This window comes from Chaetodon trifascialis, chromosome 14 (assembly GCF_039877785.1).
Source record: "Chaetodon trifascialis isolate fChaTrf1 chromosome 14, fChaTrf1.hap1, whole genome shotgun sequence".
Lineage (NCBI taxonomy): Eukaryota > Metazoa > Chordata > Actinopteri > Chaetodontiformes > Chaetodontidae > Chaetodon > Chaetodon trifascialis.
In genome coordinates, this window is record NC_092069.1 from 10,186,600 (window position 1) to 10,202,539 (window position 15,940).

Sequence of the window (15,940 nt, forward strand, 5' to 3'; positions counted from 1 at the left end):
GAAACAGGATATATTTAAAGTTCAATTTAACACTTCATTATGCAATAACTCTAAAAATAAATGAGTACAAATATGAACAATGGTTCACTTGATTTCTATAGCTCAAAGTTTTTACAAAAAAAAACTCCAAAAAAAGGACACGACATGAGAGACCTATTGAGTCAATTCACACCAGCTGAGGCCAAGGAAAAACTGAAAAATAGCTCTTTCACAGAAACCTTGAGGAACTTAAAAAAGTACGGCGCACAAAAGGAAACAGTTTCAGGGGTATCTAAAAAGAGTATAACACATTGTTGGACTCATTTTTTAATGGTAAAAGCGAGTGCATGTAGTTCCCTCATGCTGTGACCACGGGACACACGCTTTGCCTGCCTTGTTCTGCTACAGCACACCTTCATCCATCCACACTTCTCCTCCACCTCATTATTATGTTTCAGTTAACTGAGTGTTTCATTTAATTACTTTTCACATTAGAACCCCGTACGCGGCCTTCGCTTTTGTTGTCAGCTTTGAGCCAAGCGGCAGCATCTGTTCCAAGCCTCGCCTTTTGATCGGGGACAGGTGAGAGTGTGCTACTCACCGACACAGAGAAAGAGGGAGAGACAGGGAGACCTGTGTCCGGAAATAATGCCATTTAAAGTTATGCTCTCAATTTATCGCTGACTCTTTTGTTTTTCATTTTCATCCATGTTAATGAAGTCTGAGTTATGACCAAGATGTCAAACAACAAATCCTGTGAAAAAAAAAATCATGACATACATGAAGAATGTGACTTTAAGGTCCACTGTCACAAAAACTGACAGCAGAGCAAAACATCATATCATCATCATCCCTGAAGGGCTGAGGACATTAACATTCCTCACATTAATACATGCAACAAACATAAATCCCATATCGTCATCACATTTTCCTCCCATGCATACATCCACTCTGCATAATCTTCTTTTGCACCTTCACCGCCTCCACGTTTCATCCCTCACACATCCATGCATTTCTTTCGTCGCTGCTGTTTCTTATCCACGCACCATATTCCTGTGTTAATTTTAATAAACTGTATGTTTCTAAGAAAATCTCTCATGCGACCTCCTTCCTCGTCACAATCCCTGAGCCAGTTTGTGTAAATCCACATCAGATGCTGCACTTGACGCGCAGTGTTAACGGGCGAGTAATTGGCCGATTATGCAGCTAAATGCCATCAATGACCACATTTACATACACACTAATATTCCAGTATTATCCGGAATAAGACAATGCTCCAGATTTGATATGGGTCACGTAAACAGCATATTCTGGTTTGATTTTCTGAATTAGGTCTTACTGCGAAGTAGCATTTTCCAGTTCAAATGTGGAATATGCTGATATTATCCAGGTTTTACGTAAACGTGAATATTATTTTATAATCCATATGTACAGCTTAGTAAGAATATTGTGTTTTTCAGAATAAGAGCAAAAACTGAAATAATTGGTGTATGTAAACATAGTCAATGCAGAGGCCTGAGATTCCCATCTCCATTTCTCCCATATTATTCTTTAGAGCTGTGCTAGCCACATTTTGGCCACTAGGAGGCAGGAAAACATCAAATCAAGCTGACAGACAGCCACTGATGAGCTAGAACACCTTTACCTACTTTCACATTCAGCAAACATGGAACACTGGCATTAATTGTGTGTTTCTGGCCACCATCATTATCCCAAATGTTCACTCCCCATTTAGTTCAGGCTCCTGAGAACAAATATCTGGCTCCAAAGCTTGCTACTTTTTTGACTTTCTTCCCCAGCTGCTGTATTCGTGCTTTGTTTAGTGCTGGGAAGGTAGCGCACAGTTGCTTTATCGGAGACTATTTTCTGGAACCAGCTGCCTACAGGAGACTGATGAGAGCTGTTCGAACTTAACCACACAGTAAAGTACAAACAGAAGCAATATGTGGAAGAGAAAATCTCAAAAAGAAGAAACACCAGTCAAGGCCAATACAATAATGCTCAGAGTTCCCTCTCTGGACATTGTCTCTGGAGGCATGACCTGTTCTGCTAAAACACCCTAATACAGTGAAGAATTCTTGACAAGAACATGTGACAAAAACAGCCGATACTGGTATTAAACCTTGCAAGAATTGGGACGCTACCACAGCTAGCCATTATTATTGATTTGCTCTGGGAATGCAGTAGCCCACACAAAACAGATATGGGAATATGTGCTGAACAATTAACAATGAAGTGGTTATAGCCTGACGATGTCCATGTAGAATCAAAGGAAAGGTAATAAAACACAAATGTGAGCAGATGCTTGCTGACACGGTGGTAACCACAAAGCCACGCTGTCGCCCCAGGCAACAGAAATGAGTAACATTTAGCTACAAACTGCTGTCTGAGTTCCTGGGATAAAACCGTACCAAGTAGCAGTTCGTGGCCTGATAGCTATCTGGGAACCCCTTAATGAAAAAGTTAGGGAACCCCTGTGTGTGTGTGTGTGTGTGTGTGTGTGTGTGTGTGTGTGTGTGTGTGTGTGTGTGTGTGTGTGTGTGTGTGTGTGTGTGTGTAATGTTACTGCAACTTTCAGTCACAGTGCCAGTTTTGTTTCTGCTGCTTTGCACTTCCATTTTGTAATTTAATCAGCAGGCTTTCTGCGTCTGAAGCTCCACCTTTGGCAAGCCAACATGGCAATTAATTGGCTTATTAAATCCCTCCGCAATGCCCTATCAGCAAAACTATCAAAGACTAATCCTCCCTTTGTACTACGGTACTGTATGCCGGGAAAAGAACAGAGTAGCATTTGCTGGAGCCACTGACTTTTAATCAGGACTGAGACAGTAAGACAAAGTTATTGTGCTGTGAAGTTATGGGCAGGGTGCAAGGAAGGTGGAAGAGACACAGGTTACAGCTGTTACTGCAGTCCAGGTGTATTTGCATATCTAATTTGGAGAGTGTGCGTCAGAGAGAGCGATGGTGTCCCGAACACCTGCTATATATGTACGAAAAGAATTTGAAATTCATCCAAGTGAGCCTGTCACAGACAGCAGACAAATGCTTTGCCCCGATCACCTTCTTTCATTAATATTTCGCTAACAGTCAAACCCATGAACATCCTGAAAACTGTGTGTATGCATGCACCTATGTCTGTGTGTGGGTGTGTGTGTTGAGGGGGTGGCTAATTGGGGCTAATCTGTGAAATGGCTTAGCCAATGACAGAGAGCGATGGCTAATGCTAGGTCTGATTCCCAAACATTTGTCATTTCAGAGAACAGGCAATATTAATCTATCTCTGTCTCCCCCAGTGTCCAGTTAATCGATCTCTCATACATACATATAAGCTGACTCACTCACTCTCTCTCTCTCTCTCTCTCTCTCTCTCTCTCTCTCTCTCTCTCTCTCTCTCTCTCTCTCTCTCTCTCACACACACACACACACACACACACACACACACACACACACACACACACACACACACACACACACACACACACACACACACACACACCTGCTGCATGCCCTCATGCAGCATAACATACAGATATTTCAATAAGACGAGTCCTGCATATCTTACTGCTCAATGTCTCATCATTTTACAAACACTTCAGAAGTTCGTCACTCCCTCTGTCATCAACCAAGGACGCAAACAAGGTGACTAGCACATCATCAAACCATCTGCTGTGTGATAAACAGAAAAAAAACACCCCCACGCACACTCTCACTCGCACATGGACAGACAGCCAGCACACGTACTCTCCCAGGATACAGTTTATTTTGTTATAGTGCAGGCAGCTGTGGGTAATCCCAATTCAGCAGCAGCAGGAAGTGAAAACTTCTCGACGTGACCCCTCGGTGTGTGCAAAGTATCATCCCTGACTATTGGCTCCATCTCTCTGCCTGACTGCTCCTGGTGATGAGAAACCACAGTAGCCATGGGGTGCAAAAACAGGCATCTCTTTTGTTGTTCCCTCCCCTCTGCTTCGTGGAGTATCACAATGCATCCACAGAGGCGCAGACTTCAGCGGTACGTATCTTAAACTCCCCCCCCCCCTCCTTCGAAGCATCTTCCAGCCCTCTGAGAGGGCATTGATTCTCCTCAGGGGAGGGACGATGTGTCACCCCGCATGGATTGGATTGATAACGGTGGGCTAAATATAGCCCTGCGGCAGGAAAGAGGAGAGGAGGTTATTTTTAGAAGTGTTTATAGTGCCGCGACTCGGACACTACCTCAGCTGAATGACCAAATGGAAGTCAGAAAAGGGTAGGGGGCACTAAACACTGTGAATCTCTCATTGCAAGATTACTGCACTTAGTGGGATTGTAAAAAATTTGAGTGGATCAGTGCACTGTCTGCCCAGTTCAAAATGATCATCAGTTATGTTTAAAAATATGCCCATCAGAATTAGCCCTCTGAAACATTTTCTGTTGACGTAACCTTAGATTGAGTTGTTTCTTTGGCTCCATTGTCTGATTTGAGTAATGTATTGGCTTTCCGTTTACAGCAGTCTTTAATCCATACAACACACTCTGCTTAGAGCACAGAGTCTCCAAGTCCTCTCTCCCAATGTGCTGAAGTGCTCACTTTACTTTGGCTGCAGGCGGTACTTACATGATGCTATCAGATATCACATTGTTGTATATTGAGCAGCATTGTTACTAAATCTATTTTTCCCTGCTTTTGCAATTTGGGACTTATGAGCATGTGTTCTTTTCATTTCTCTCTTTCATATACCCTTCAGCACGCATATAAAACCTATGAGACCCTTCTCTGTAAAGTGCTGACTCACTTTGAATTGATCCCAGCGATGCTATGGGGTCTCCCGCTGCTCATGGGCCTGAGCTAAATGCTAACCTTTTTCTGGGCTGAACCCGATGCCAAATCTTGGTATAAATCAGCATTGATCTCTGGTCTTTTATGCTCATATTGGCAACACTTTCCCTCCGGCGAAGATCATTTTTGGAGTTAATTGATTTGTCCTGCTGTGCAAGTCCCTTCTGCTGCCAGCCACATGCTGAGCCATAGGACATGTTCGCATTGTAATATCGAGGGCAGTGACAAACAAAACACTGTCTTTTAGATCAATCAGAAATCCAGCTGAGACGAGCAGCTTTTCTTCCTTGTCTATTCATTCAATGCCTGTAGAAAAGCAACACTTTGTGCTGCACAATACAGGCCTAAGTTTGGTGACTGATGCTCTTCTCTGTGCTACAGTGCCTCAAGTTCTTATGAATTTTATATTATGGTAAATGGGTACTCAACCACTGTAGTGACTGAGAGACAAAATGAATGTTTTTATCATGTCTTCAATTGCTTGCTGCTGTCATGAGGCGTCACCGGAAAAACCATCTTCTCCTTTCACCAAAACCCATCAAATACCCTTCATTTAGTCATCCACAGATCATCTGAATGAATTAAATTTATCAGCTGGTGAATTTCCCCAATCAAGTTGTACCAAGTAATATGCTTGCAGATTTTTACGATCAGTGATGTTAGCAGCTGCAGCGTTTGAGTGGAAAATTTGCATAACTATGGGAAGTGCAGCTTGAGAGACCCGACCTGTGACACACAGCAAAATAAGCCAAACTCACCTGTAGATAGTGACAGGGCCTGAGGTTGGGCTTGAGGTCGGTGGGCGTCATGGGCTTCTCCAGGTTGAGTGAGGACTTTCTGTAGGCCTCCTTGGCTTGGCTGACCGTTAACGTTGACCAGGAGCTTCTCTTCATGAACTTTCCTTCTGGTGCCATGCTTATGCTCTCGCAGGCTGAGCACTTGACATCGTTGTTACTCTTGGAGGTCTTCAACGACAGGTCTCCAGCCAGGTGGCCGTGCATTGAGTCAGGGTAGCAATGGCTGATGTGATCCACAGGATGCCGTGACATGACGCTGGGTGTTCTGTACGTGCTGTCACTATCCAGGTTGTCGTCCGAACTCCACCAACCTCCCGAGCGCTGCTTGCCGCTGCCGTCGGATTTACGTTCTTTGCTCTTGCTGCGTTTGCTGTGTTTGTGGTGGCCTTGGTGGTGGTGATGGTGGTGGTGTGAGCTGTCCCGGTGGGAGTCACTTTTAGTACCGTTCATCTTGGAGGAACCTTCTAGAGAGTGCGACTTTGTGAAGAGCTTCTGTACCGAGTGGACTAAGTGGCGTATTCGCCCTGGGCTTTCATTGCGCTGCTCTGTAGTTGTGGTTGTGGTGGAGGTGCGTTGGTATTGCAGCGTGTGAAAGCCATCTCGGTGCAGTGGCATTTGCTTCTCAAATTGGTCCAGGAGGTTTGCTGGGATTCGGTTCATTTTGCCACTGCCACCATGCGAGGATGAGCCACCGTCATCTCTGGAATCCCTGCCGCCAGAAGTGTTGCCACCGCTGTCCCGTGAAGCGCTGCCATAGTGCATGCGGGGGAAAGTGCTACTAGAGATGGAGTGGTCGGTGGCCGACATGGACACTGGCATCATCATACACTCAGAGTGGATGGAGCTCCGCGGGGAGCAACGATGGTGACTCTCAAGGGGGCAGCTCTCGGTAGGGCTGAGGAGGTAGGAGTGGGGTCGTGAGTTGCCATGGTGGAGGTGATGGTCCAGGGAATGGTCGCACTCGGCCAGGCCGCAGGTGTGGGCTGAGGTGGGGGAGGTGAGCTGGAGTTGGGCAGGGCGGCCACCAGAGAGACCCTTCATGTTCCTGGGTGGAGGGGAATAGCTGTCCTCATCGAAGTACTGCGAGGGCGACCATGAATACTGCTGGTCTGAAAAAGAGAGAGAATACTGGATCACACCCAAAGTAAAAAACATTTTCACAGAAAAAGAAATGCATTTCACACTTAACGCTGAAGAGAGGGGAAAAAGCCTCATCAAATGACATGTCAGTCTCAAACAGGTTGGTCATTATCTACCATACTCTCCCTCTCCACATCCACTCCAACTACAAAGGGCACAAAAAACCCTCAAAACGTAGCACATCTGAAATGTGAAAGTGAAATCAACAGATTGCACAGACAAAATCTCAGTAGTTCCATTTTTTGTCCTTTCTATTCAGGTCTGGGCTGGCGTACTGCTAAGAGAGACAGGGAAAAAAGAGAGAGAGAACGAAAGAAAGAGAAAAGCAGGCGACAGGTGGGAACTCGCACTGCCATTTATCCAATGCAAAGTGAAATAATAGCCTATCACTCCGCAGTGCTGGTGTCATCCGTCAAAGCCCTGAGGAGAGCGCTGTGAGGCGTACGGCCAGATAGGCGTCCTTGGGAGACGATCACTGAACGCACCCTCCCTCCTTTTCTTTCTGTTGGCCATGTAGTCTTAGATTAAAAACCAATTGTGGTCACCAAGGGCAGACGTGCCAGCACCCTACATCAATGTATTTAACTTAATCAGACGATAGGTTTACTTTATCTTTATGCCTCACCACCATCTGTGCCCAGTTTAATTACAACAACTGAATCACATCAGGACAACGGGGGTTAAAATTCCACATAGAACAGTATGCAGCCAGATGTTATGAGTGACCCACTAAATAATGAACTTGATATTTTTCTTTAGTTTATGAGGTTTTAACTACCTAATGATGACTAAGTTATGCTATATTACAAAACATACTATACATACTATGAGCCTGCACCTGCAGGCTCATAGTATTTCTAGTTCTATATTTTTGTGTAATAATATTCCTTTTGTATCCTCACTACCTGGTTCTCCATGTAAAGCTGGACACTGTTTTAGAAAAGCTCACGAGGTCATACTTCAAACTTATCTGTATGTCGTCTTGTGAAATAGGAAATAAGCAAACAAAGAATAATCATATCTAAGCTTGCTTGCCTGCCAATGATACGCCTCATAAACCCATGCACTTTCACTCCCACTGTAACCCCATAAAAAGAAGGAGAGATGAACTGCTGTTGTAGGAGCCGGAGTAGGAGGGGAGTTTCAGACAAAACAGTGATAGAGGAAAAACACCTTGACTTGGCATATTCAGGTGCACCAATGAACAAAAGTAGAAGAACTGATGAGTGAAACACCAGCAAAATGCCACAACCTTGTAGCTACACAGGAGATTCACATGTGCAATAGTATTGCCAAACACCTATTCTCCGCCAAAAAAAAAAAAAAAAAAAAAGTGACAATATGTGAACTGTTAAAGATGTCGATCTTCTGTCAAAACAACTGCCCACTAGCCCAACCAGCTGGAGATATGGATAATCTTCTTCCTATATAGTCTGACCATATATGAAGAGATATTTAAATTTCTGAGAGGAAAAAGAAATCAATGGTGAAAGTGTTTATGAAAACAACAATCAGACAGAAATCTCTCCCTCTGTGTAATCCCACAAATTAAACACCTGACAAATCCAGTAAATCATACAACAGTGCCATACAGTAGATAGACTTTTAAGGGATAGCTTGTTCACACACACAGATATGAAAATGTTACATTTACATTGTGCTGACTCTACATCGCACCTCCCAACCTGTGCTGCAACTAAACAGAAACAGTAACATAATCACAACAGATTTTTGGATGCCTCAAAAGTATTTAGTGGATGGTTCAACATTCAAATTCAACTGCATAAGCTTCACTCTGGCATACAAGTTACAACCCCGACATTGCGCTCAGTGCAGCTCCTCTGGGTCCTGTTGCTGCGCCCTGAACATGTTTGTCAGGTATATTGAGGCTTTTCCTCTTGATTATTTTGTCAATAACTCTGAGAAAGTCTCATTTTCATAAATAAAATAACCCTCCAACCCGTGTGCTGTGAGTGAATTGTGACTAAGGGTGGATGCTCCTTTTCATCTTTCAAACTGGATGAAATTTATTCCATTCAAACTTCTTTTTAATGAGGTCTAAGATCTCAACCCCTGAGGTGCAGCCTTGCTCTTCTGTTGCTGTCGTCCTCCATCTGTCGAGATGAAAACAAATTCTCCTTGTTTACCAGCCTTACGTGAGGTTGTCTCATTGGCAGCCTGATGCAAAATTAATCCAGGCGACTCAAAGCGTGCGCGAGGAAAAAAAAGGATAAGACGTTTTCCTCCAGGAGGAGCTGCTTTTGTAAGGCTGCACACAACAGAGGTGAAAATGGCTATCAATAATGTTACTACAGAGTACAACAAACAAACAACAGGCTAAATCAGACGAACTTGCTCGGCTTGAGTCGGTCCAGCTCACTGCTTGCTAATAATTGCAGCAAAAGGATGATGGTGCATTATTGATTGATGTGATGCTACATTTCTGTCTGAAGTTATGTCACTGTCTTACTCCAAGGCCTCTCTCTGACGGCTGACTATTCCTTGAGGTATCTCAGGGAGCCGCACTGAATAAATTATCTACCGGCAGAGTTATGGCATTTCCTGGGATTATACGACAGATGACAGACTCATCCGCCCTCCATCTCTCTTTCTCCTTTTTCACCTCTGCTGATACAGAATTGGAGTTTCGCTAAAGGAAAGAAGAAAGTCGATTCAAAAAGTAAGTCCTACAAAACATTTTGAAGGTTACTTAACATTAACGCCGGGCAGATTGAGGGAAAGCGGCTCCCTCAGTGAGTGTGCATCCTTCTGGCAAGTGCTCTGCAAACAGGGAGACAAGTATCTGTGACAGGCAGAGGGCTTGTTGTTTTTACACTGATACCAGCACCTGCCATCACATTATCAGCTTCCTGGCAAGGGTGCCAACTGCCTCGATGGACTGCTAGGATGGAGCATGAATTCAAAAACTGGATGGCAATTAAATTTCAGCACAACATACAGCAGGAAGGCAACATTTTCTTTGAATGTCAGGCTATTTATGCTTTTAAACGTCGCTGGGGCAATGATAATAATCATTATGCTAATGAAGACGAGTAAGAATATCTGATATTTGTAAGAAAGGCAAAGGCAGGGATGCTTGATGGTGTCTTCTTTACGCTGAAGGCTAAACCAATTCACTGCGATGACTAAAAGCCCTCCCATGATAAACATCAGCAGCAGAAAAAAACAAACCAATCACATTCAGCTCAACATCTGGCATATTCTGCAATCATCCAATTATGTCTGACTTAACACCTGAACCAATATCCAGCTCTATAATGTCGTCAAAGCCCTCTGGGCCGGACGGCCATGAACATACCGTATATCTGACACTGGGTGTGGAGGGACGGGAAGCAGAGTCAGAGGAAGAGGCTCATTTATTAAGGGCTTCTGTTTTCTGAGTAAAGGTCGTTTTGCTCCTCTTAACACATTAGCATTTAAATAGCATTATATCTGCACTGAGTATCACTGACAGCTCCCACTCCTCCACTGGCTCAGACCCTAACTGGAGTTGAAAACAAAGTTAAAAGATAATAAAGCGCTGGACTAGACTGAGAGATCAAAGGCATGCGACCTTCAGACTTGGCAGTGGTTAGCATGGTGGCTGGCTGCAGCACTATTTAAGAGAGGATTAAGATAAAGGCGACTATGAGAAAGCGTCCCAGTGTTTGAGGCAACACACAAGAGACTCATGATGACAGTCTTTAATGTTTGGTGTCAGTGAAAGAATCAGTCGTTTCTAAGTAGTCTGGCATCAAAACCCCAAACTGCTTCAATATTAATTGTACTACTGGTCTGCTGGTGAATATGAATCAGTGCTACAACAGTAAAGGTTATTTTTAGTCATGGATTTCACTACGTCAGTTAACAATCTAGCAGCTAACACATACATGCAGTCCTTTCAGAGGAGTCCAAAGGACCCAAACAGCTTGAAAACATCTGCCAATTTCATTTCAATCCTACATGCTTTTAAATTCAGTGAGAAATTGTGTGTATGACAAACGTCAAAAGGCAGGTAGCAATGTTTTGTGGAGCAAGCTGAAACAAAAACTGGGTGAGGATATGTATCCAAAAACAGCTTTGTCAAGCTATTCCAGCAGCATCTCTTCCCACAGGCCAGAGGAAAAGTCACACCCCGTCTTTTCTGAGCAAAACAAATCGATAGAGCGGCTTTCTTATCCATCTCCCAAAGGTTAAATGCAGTCTCCCCAGAATTCTGGTCTTTCTTCTAAAAATCAGAGGAAGGAATTGGGTCCTCTACCCTTGGGGCGAATCAGCAATGGTCTGCGCTATTAGATTGGAGAAGGAGGCAACGGACAGAGGCAAAGCAGCAAATCTGTCAGCTTTGCAAGCCTCATGATATCCAGCATAGCAGCTTCGATCAAAATAAGGCCCCAGCTTATGGCTTTGGCAGATATCCTGCTCACTTGTCCATCCGAGTGACAGCGCAGGACAACTTATGCATACTGTATATTTGAAGCGTGAGCTGAAAGCGAACTTACAGCATTTTAGTTGCTAATGTGATACTCAATTACCAGAGCTGTTTCAAACTGCTGCAGCAATTTGGAGCCAATCAGTGCTATTTTTCCTCACAGACCATCTGTCTCTGGCCGAGTGTGACACCTGAAACGCAAGAAAAAAGAAGGTTCCTTTCATGTTTTCTGCTGTGATTGACATCTAATGCTGAGACACGAGATGAAAAACAGTTACATTATTGCAGAGTCAGCAGTGCATGAACACAACTGGACATGTATGTTCACATGGCTGCTCACATGCTTATGCAATGAGAGGAGAAACTCTTACAGCAGGCCTGAAATCAAACTGGGAATTCATGTTGGGGAGTGTGGAGTGAGGAGCCTTACAATAACGATGATTTACATGATTAAGAAAGAAACACACTCGCTTCTGTGAAAGTGACATGAAGCTTTGGAGTCTGTCATGAACTTTGTCTCCAGCGTTCAAAGAATAACACAATGACTGTTTATCCACTCATGACAGCTGACAGCTGGAACTGCTCTGTCACAGTGACAGTAGTTCATGTTGCTTGTATTTCGAAAACATTTGACTAAATGTCCCATTACGTAATGAGAGTTGTCAGTCATAGTCAGGTGCTGCTGCTCTTCTAGAAGTCACATGAGCTCGGGTTGCATACAGAGAATTGAGACCTTCATATTGACTGGCGAAAATCCACCAGAAGAAGCTCAGCTGTGTGACAAAATATCGCGTTAGAGTAATGGTGAACAACAAAGAGTGCAAAATATGTAAATGAAAACTGTGCAGACTGTTGAACAAGAGGCAGGCCTCCAGCCCCAGATCAGAGCATAGAGCACCGTTGAACACGTTGTTGCAACAAAAATGTTCCTGTGCTTTAAACCACTGAAACGAGCTGATACTGCCCATGCAAGAAATTTCCCTCTACTGCAACTACCAATCAAGTGACCATCTCAGGTTCGCACTGTAAAGATGGTCCCAAACGACTACTCGCACGTATCAAAACTGGAAAGATGCTAACAAACAAATCTGTAAGGTTGATATTGTGTCTTTTAACTTCACAGATATTGTACTATATATCGAATAATGACAGTTTACACAACTTTATAATGACGTATCCTCAGTTCTGTGATTAAAATCAGACTGTGGGGCGCCACAGTAGCTCATCTGGTAGAGTGGGTACCATGAACTTAGACTGAGTCGGGCCCTTTACTGCATGTCATCCCCTCTGTGTCCCCACTTTCCTGTTTCTCTTCAGCAGTCCCCACAAAAAGGGATATAATCCTGGGAGGACTGTATCATTCAACCCCAGCTTGCAATGATGCACATGCTTACACGTGCACAGATGTGCGTTCATGGCTTGGCACTGTTGCCTCCAGCAGTTTGTGTTGCACCAAGCTGAATGTGGTTACGCTTACACGCCTGAGAGCGCTGTCTGGGTATGACTACCAACAACAATCAAAGTCTACACCCCACTATCTTCCTCCCAGCAGGACAGAGGTTTGCCTGCGAGCATGAAGGCATAGATTAGAGCAAGGAGAGGCTGGCGGAGGTAAGTGGCTATTGTCTACCGAGCTTCTGTAAACAACAGTAATGAGTTTGTGTGTGGCTGCGTGTTTTGGGAAAGTCTGGGGAGATAGCAGGTACAGGAGACTGTAAAATGATCCTGATACAGAGTGAACAGGAACTAGAACAGCAGATATGCATATTGCTGCATCCCCTCCCCAAAGAGCTCTGCACACAAGTCTATCAGCCTCTGCACTAATCTCTTCAAAAATGATTAGGCTATTGGCAGGCTGTCCCAACAAACGTAAAATGGCAATTTCTCTTCTCTAACACCCAATTTCACCTACAGAGTGGCGAGCTGAAGGCAGCCATAGTATTTAGCTGCAGAGAGATTATGGAGGCCAGATAAGGAGAAGCCGCTGAATGCCTGAATACTTATCATGAGCCCGCTAATGATGAAGTCTGTTATCTGTGCTACGCTCAGCGCTCCTCCTCAGCTCCGGTCTCTCTCTACCAGTCAGAGTGGGGACAGAACGATAGGTGACAAAGAATTCGAACAAAGTGTCGGGATCAGCATTCTTCCTCGTTCCTAAGAGAATGACAATCCTTGAAGCTTTTGTGCTGCCCAACCCTCTGGTTCCTCTTTTGTATTTTCGGAACTGAACGCTAAATTTGTTAATGCTCCCGCTGAAAATGCATAGCCGTGCTCATGCTCAGCTGCGGTAATTTCATCCCACACAACATCACAAGAGCAGCAATGTTGCCAAATTGTCTTGCTATCTTTGTATCGTTTGTTATTCAAGCAACGATCTCCTCAATCTCAATCTTTTCAAAGCCCCCTTTTCATTTACAACAGCCACAGAAATTGACTTGGAGTCCAACAATGCCCCCGCGCGTACTCTTGCCAAGTGTGGTAGATTGCATGGGCTTGCATTTACATGGTGGAATCATAAATCCAGCGCAGCTATCCAGCTATGAATAAATCATGCTGAATGTGAAATTCTGCCACAGGAAAAGCCCTGTGACTGCGTGTGTGTGTGTGTGTGTGTGTGTGTGTGTGTGTGTGTGTGTGTGTGTGTGTGTGTGTGTGTGTGCGTGTGTGCGCGTGTGTGTGCGAGACAGAGAGAGAGTAAGTCGCATCTTATGTAACAGCCAGGACTGCATTCCCAGGCAACTTGTTAGAGGAAGCCTCAGAAGTGTTCCTGGTTGCCATAGCAACGTGCTCTGAAGTTCCCTTCCTTTGCTGTCTTTGCAGCCACGGAGGACGTCGGGACAAAATGTGAGACAATTTGATAATGTCACACTGTTATTATTTGCAGGGATGACGTAAGCGATAAGTGTATCCGGTGTTTTTAATTCTCGAGTCAGCAGCGGCAGACGCGCCGCTGTTTCAAACACTCAGGACCGAGCTCACGTTTCCCATCAGACGAGGAGGTCCAGAGCAGGCCTCGGTCCCCACAGACAATCCCATCACGGAACTGATTTTAAAAACACTACAGGTCCCCCAGGCCCTGCAGGCATCCGCACTCCTCAGCCTCAAGAAGACAATTGAAATCCTTTCCCCTCTAATGTAATTTTCCTCTCTGCAGACCACAGCGGCTCAGAGAGCGGAGGGTGGGGGCCGACCATAATGACTTTTTGAGATGGAAGTGATACCGATGGTCCAGTTCAGATCCTTGTCTCTCATTCGCCTTTTTCTCCAAAGTCAGCCGGAACATTAGAGGCACAAAGTCGATCAGCGTGTTAAAGGATTTGCCGTGATGTTAATCTGGACATAATCAGATCATAAAATGAAGAGTACTGACAGCATTTGAGGGTGGAAACAAGTCGTGCTGATAGAGTGCTACACGGAGTCGCCACCGCAAGGACCACAAGCACCGTATGTGACTGGAAGGATTCAAACACTGAACCATCCTGCTGCACTAAGCCTTCAGAGACCCACCTCTGTGTGCACACAGATGCCCACAAACACCACAGCACCCACGTGTTGTTTTGGATGGAGGAAGGTTGCATGTCGCTCCAGGGAGTGCAGGTGAACCTGAACACATCTGACAGTAAAATGTAATTAGTGTAAGTGCCTGTCTCAGTGTTTTACTGGCCTAATTTCACAGCAGTGAAATAGAAAGAAGTGCTATTGACATCCCTGGGCGCGCTCTAAACGCATCATACAAAAACTATTGACTACCCACTGCTGGAGCAGCCAAATTGCAGATGAAGCCACTCCACGGAGTTCTACTGATACACTTGTTGAGCGATGAGCTGCAAATGGATGCCACTATTATCAGTGATGTGGCTGTACAGTATGGGTTGTTACTGCTACATTACATCCTATTGATAATGCAAAAATGTTAAGAACTTAAGGGCTGCAACTAATTCTGACTTTCACGATAAATGAGTCTGCTGATGTTTTTCTTTATGAATTGTTTAGTCTTGAAAAATGGCAATCACAAGTCCAGGTTTCGTCCGATCAACTGTCTAAACCCCCAAAATATTCAGTTTTCTATTGTGGAAAATCAGAATTCACGTATGACAGCCTGTAACCAGTACATCCTTTGAATTTTGCTCAAAAACCGTTTTGAGTTAGCTTCAAAATTGTTGTTGATTAATTATCTGTCAGTCAACTTGTCAAATAACTGACTCATTTGTTCAGCTTTTAACTTTAAAAACCATTTTGCAGGCACTTGTGGAACTTGTAAAAACATAAGCTGCATAGACATTAACAGCACAAAGAAATGACCGTGAACGTGTGAAATTACAGTTCACATGGAGGTATTGTAAGAGTTCCTCTTCTTCGTTACTTTGCATTTACATCTACATTGAGGAAGTTTCCGGAACAAAAGTCACACTGAGTTTTTTTTTTTGCATTTTGGCAACATGCATGCTAATTTACATATTACTTAAGATTCTCTCTAAAAAATCCCACTTCTAAGTCATATATGTATGATGACTATACGGCAAAGAGTTAATCAGGTAAGAATCTTACGGTAGATGGTGGTAAAAGCAACTTATGCAACACTCCTTTACAGTCGCATAATGTGTTCAAAGAGTACACTCATGCCACCTTGATCCACCACATGATTCTAGTAATAATTCAGGGGAGTGAGAGGGCTGATTTAGTTCACCCCTCAGTACTGGAGCTGTAATGGGATAAAAGGAGATGTGGAAAACGTGGATATTGGCTTTTAGAACCACCACACTGGACTGGATT

At 44.1% G+C, this 15,940-nt stretch overlaps 1 protein-coding gene across 7 annotated transcripts in view; it reads right to left on the bottom strand.

The window, feature by feature from the left end:
* Window positions 1–15,940, bottom strand: part of dlgap2a (discs, large (Drosophila) homolog-associated protein 2a) — a 107,803-nt gene that overhangs the window by 44,886 nt on the left and 46,977 nt on the right. For 4 of the 7 annotated variants that reach the window (XM_070979353.1, XM_070979351.1, XM_070979348.1 and 1 more), the window contains exon 1: window positions 5,557–6,843. In XM_070979353.1, the coding sequence (XP_070835454.1) occupies window positions 5,557–6,810 (1,254 nt within the window). In that variant the 5' untranslated portion in view covers window positions 6,811–6,843. Of the gene's footprint in view, window positions 1–5,556; window positions 6,844–15,940 lie in introns of those variants that run through there. The other 3 variants (XM_070979352.1, XM_070979349.1, XM_070979350.1) reach the window with 1 other exon arrangement.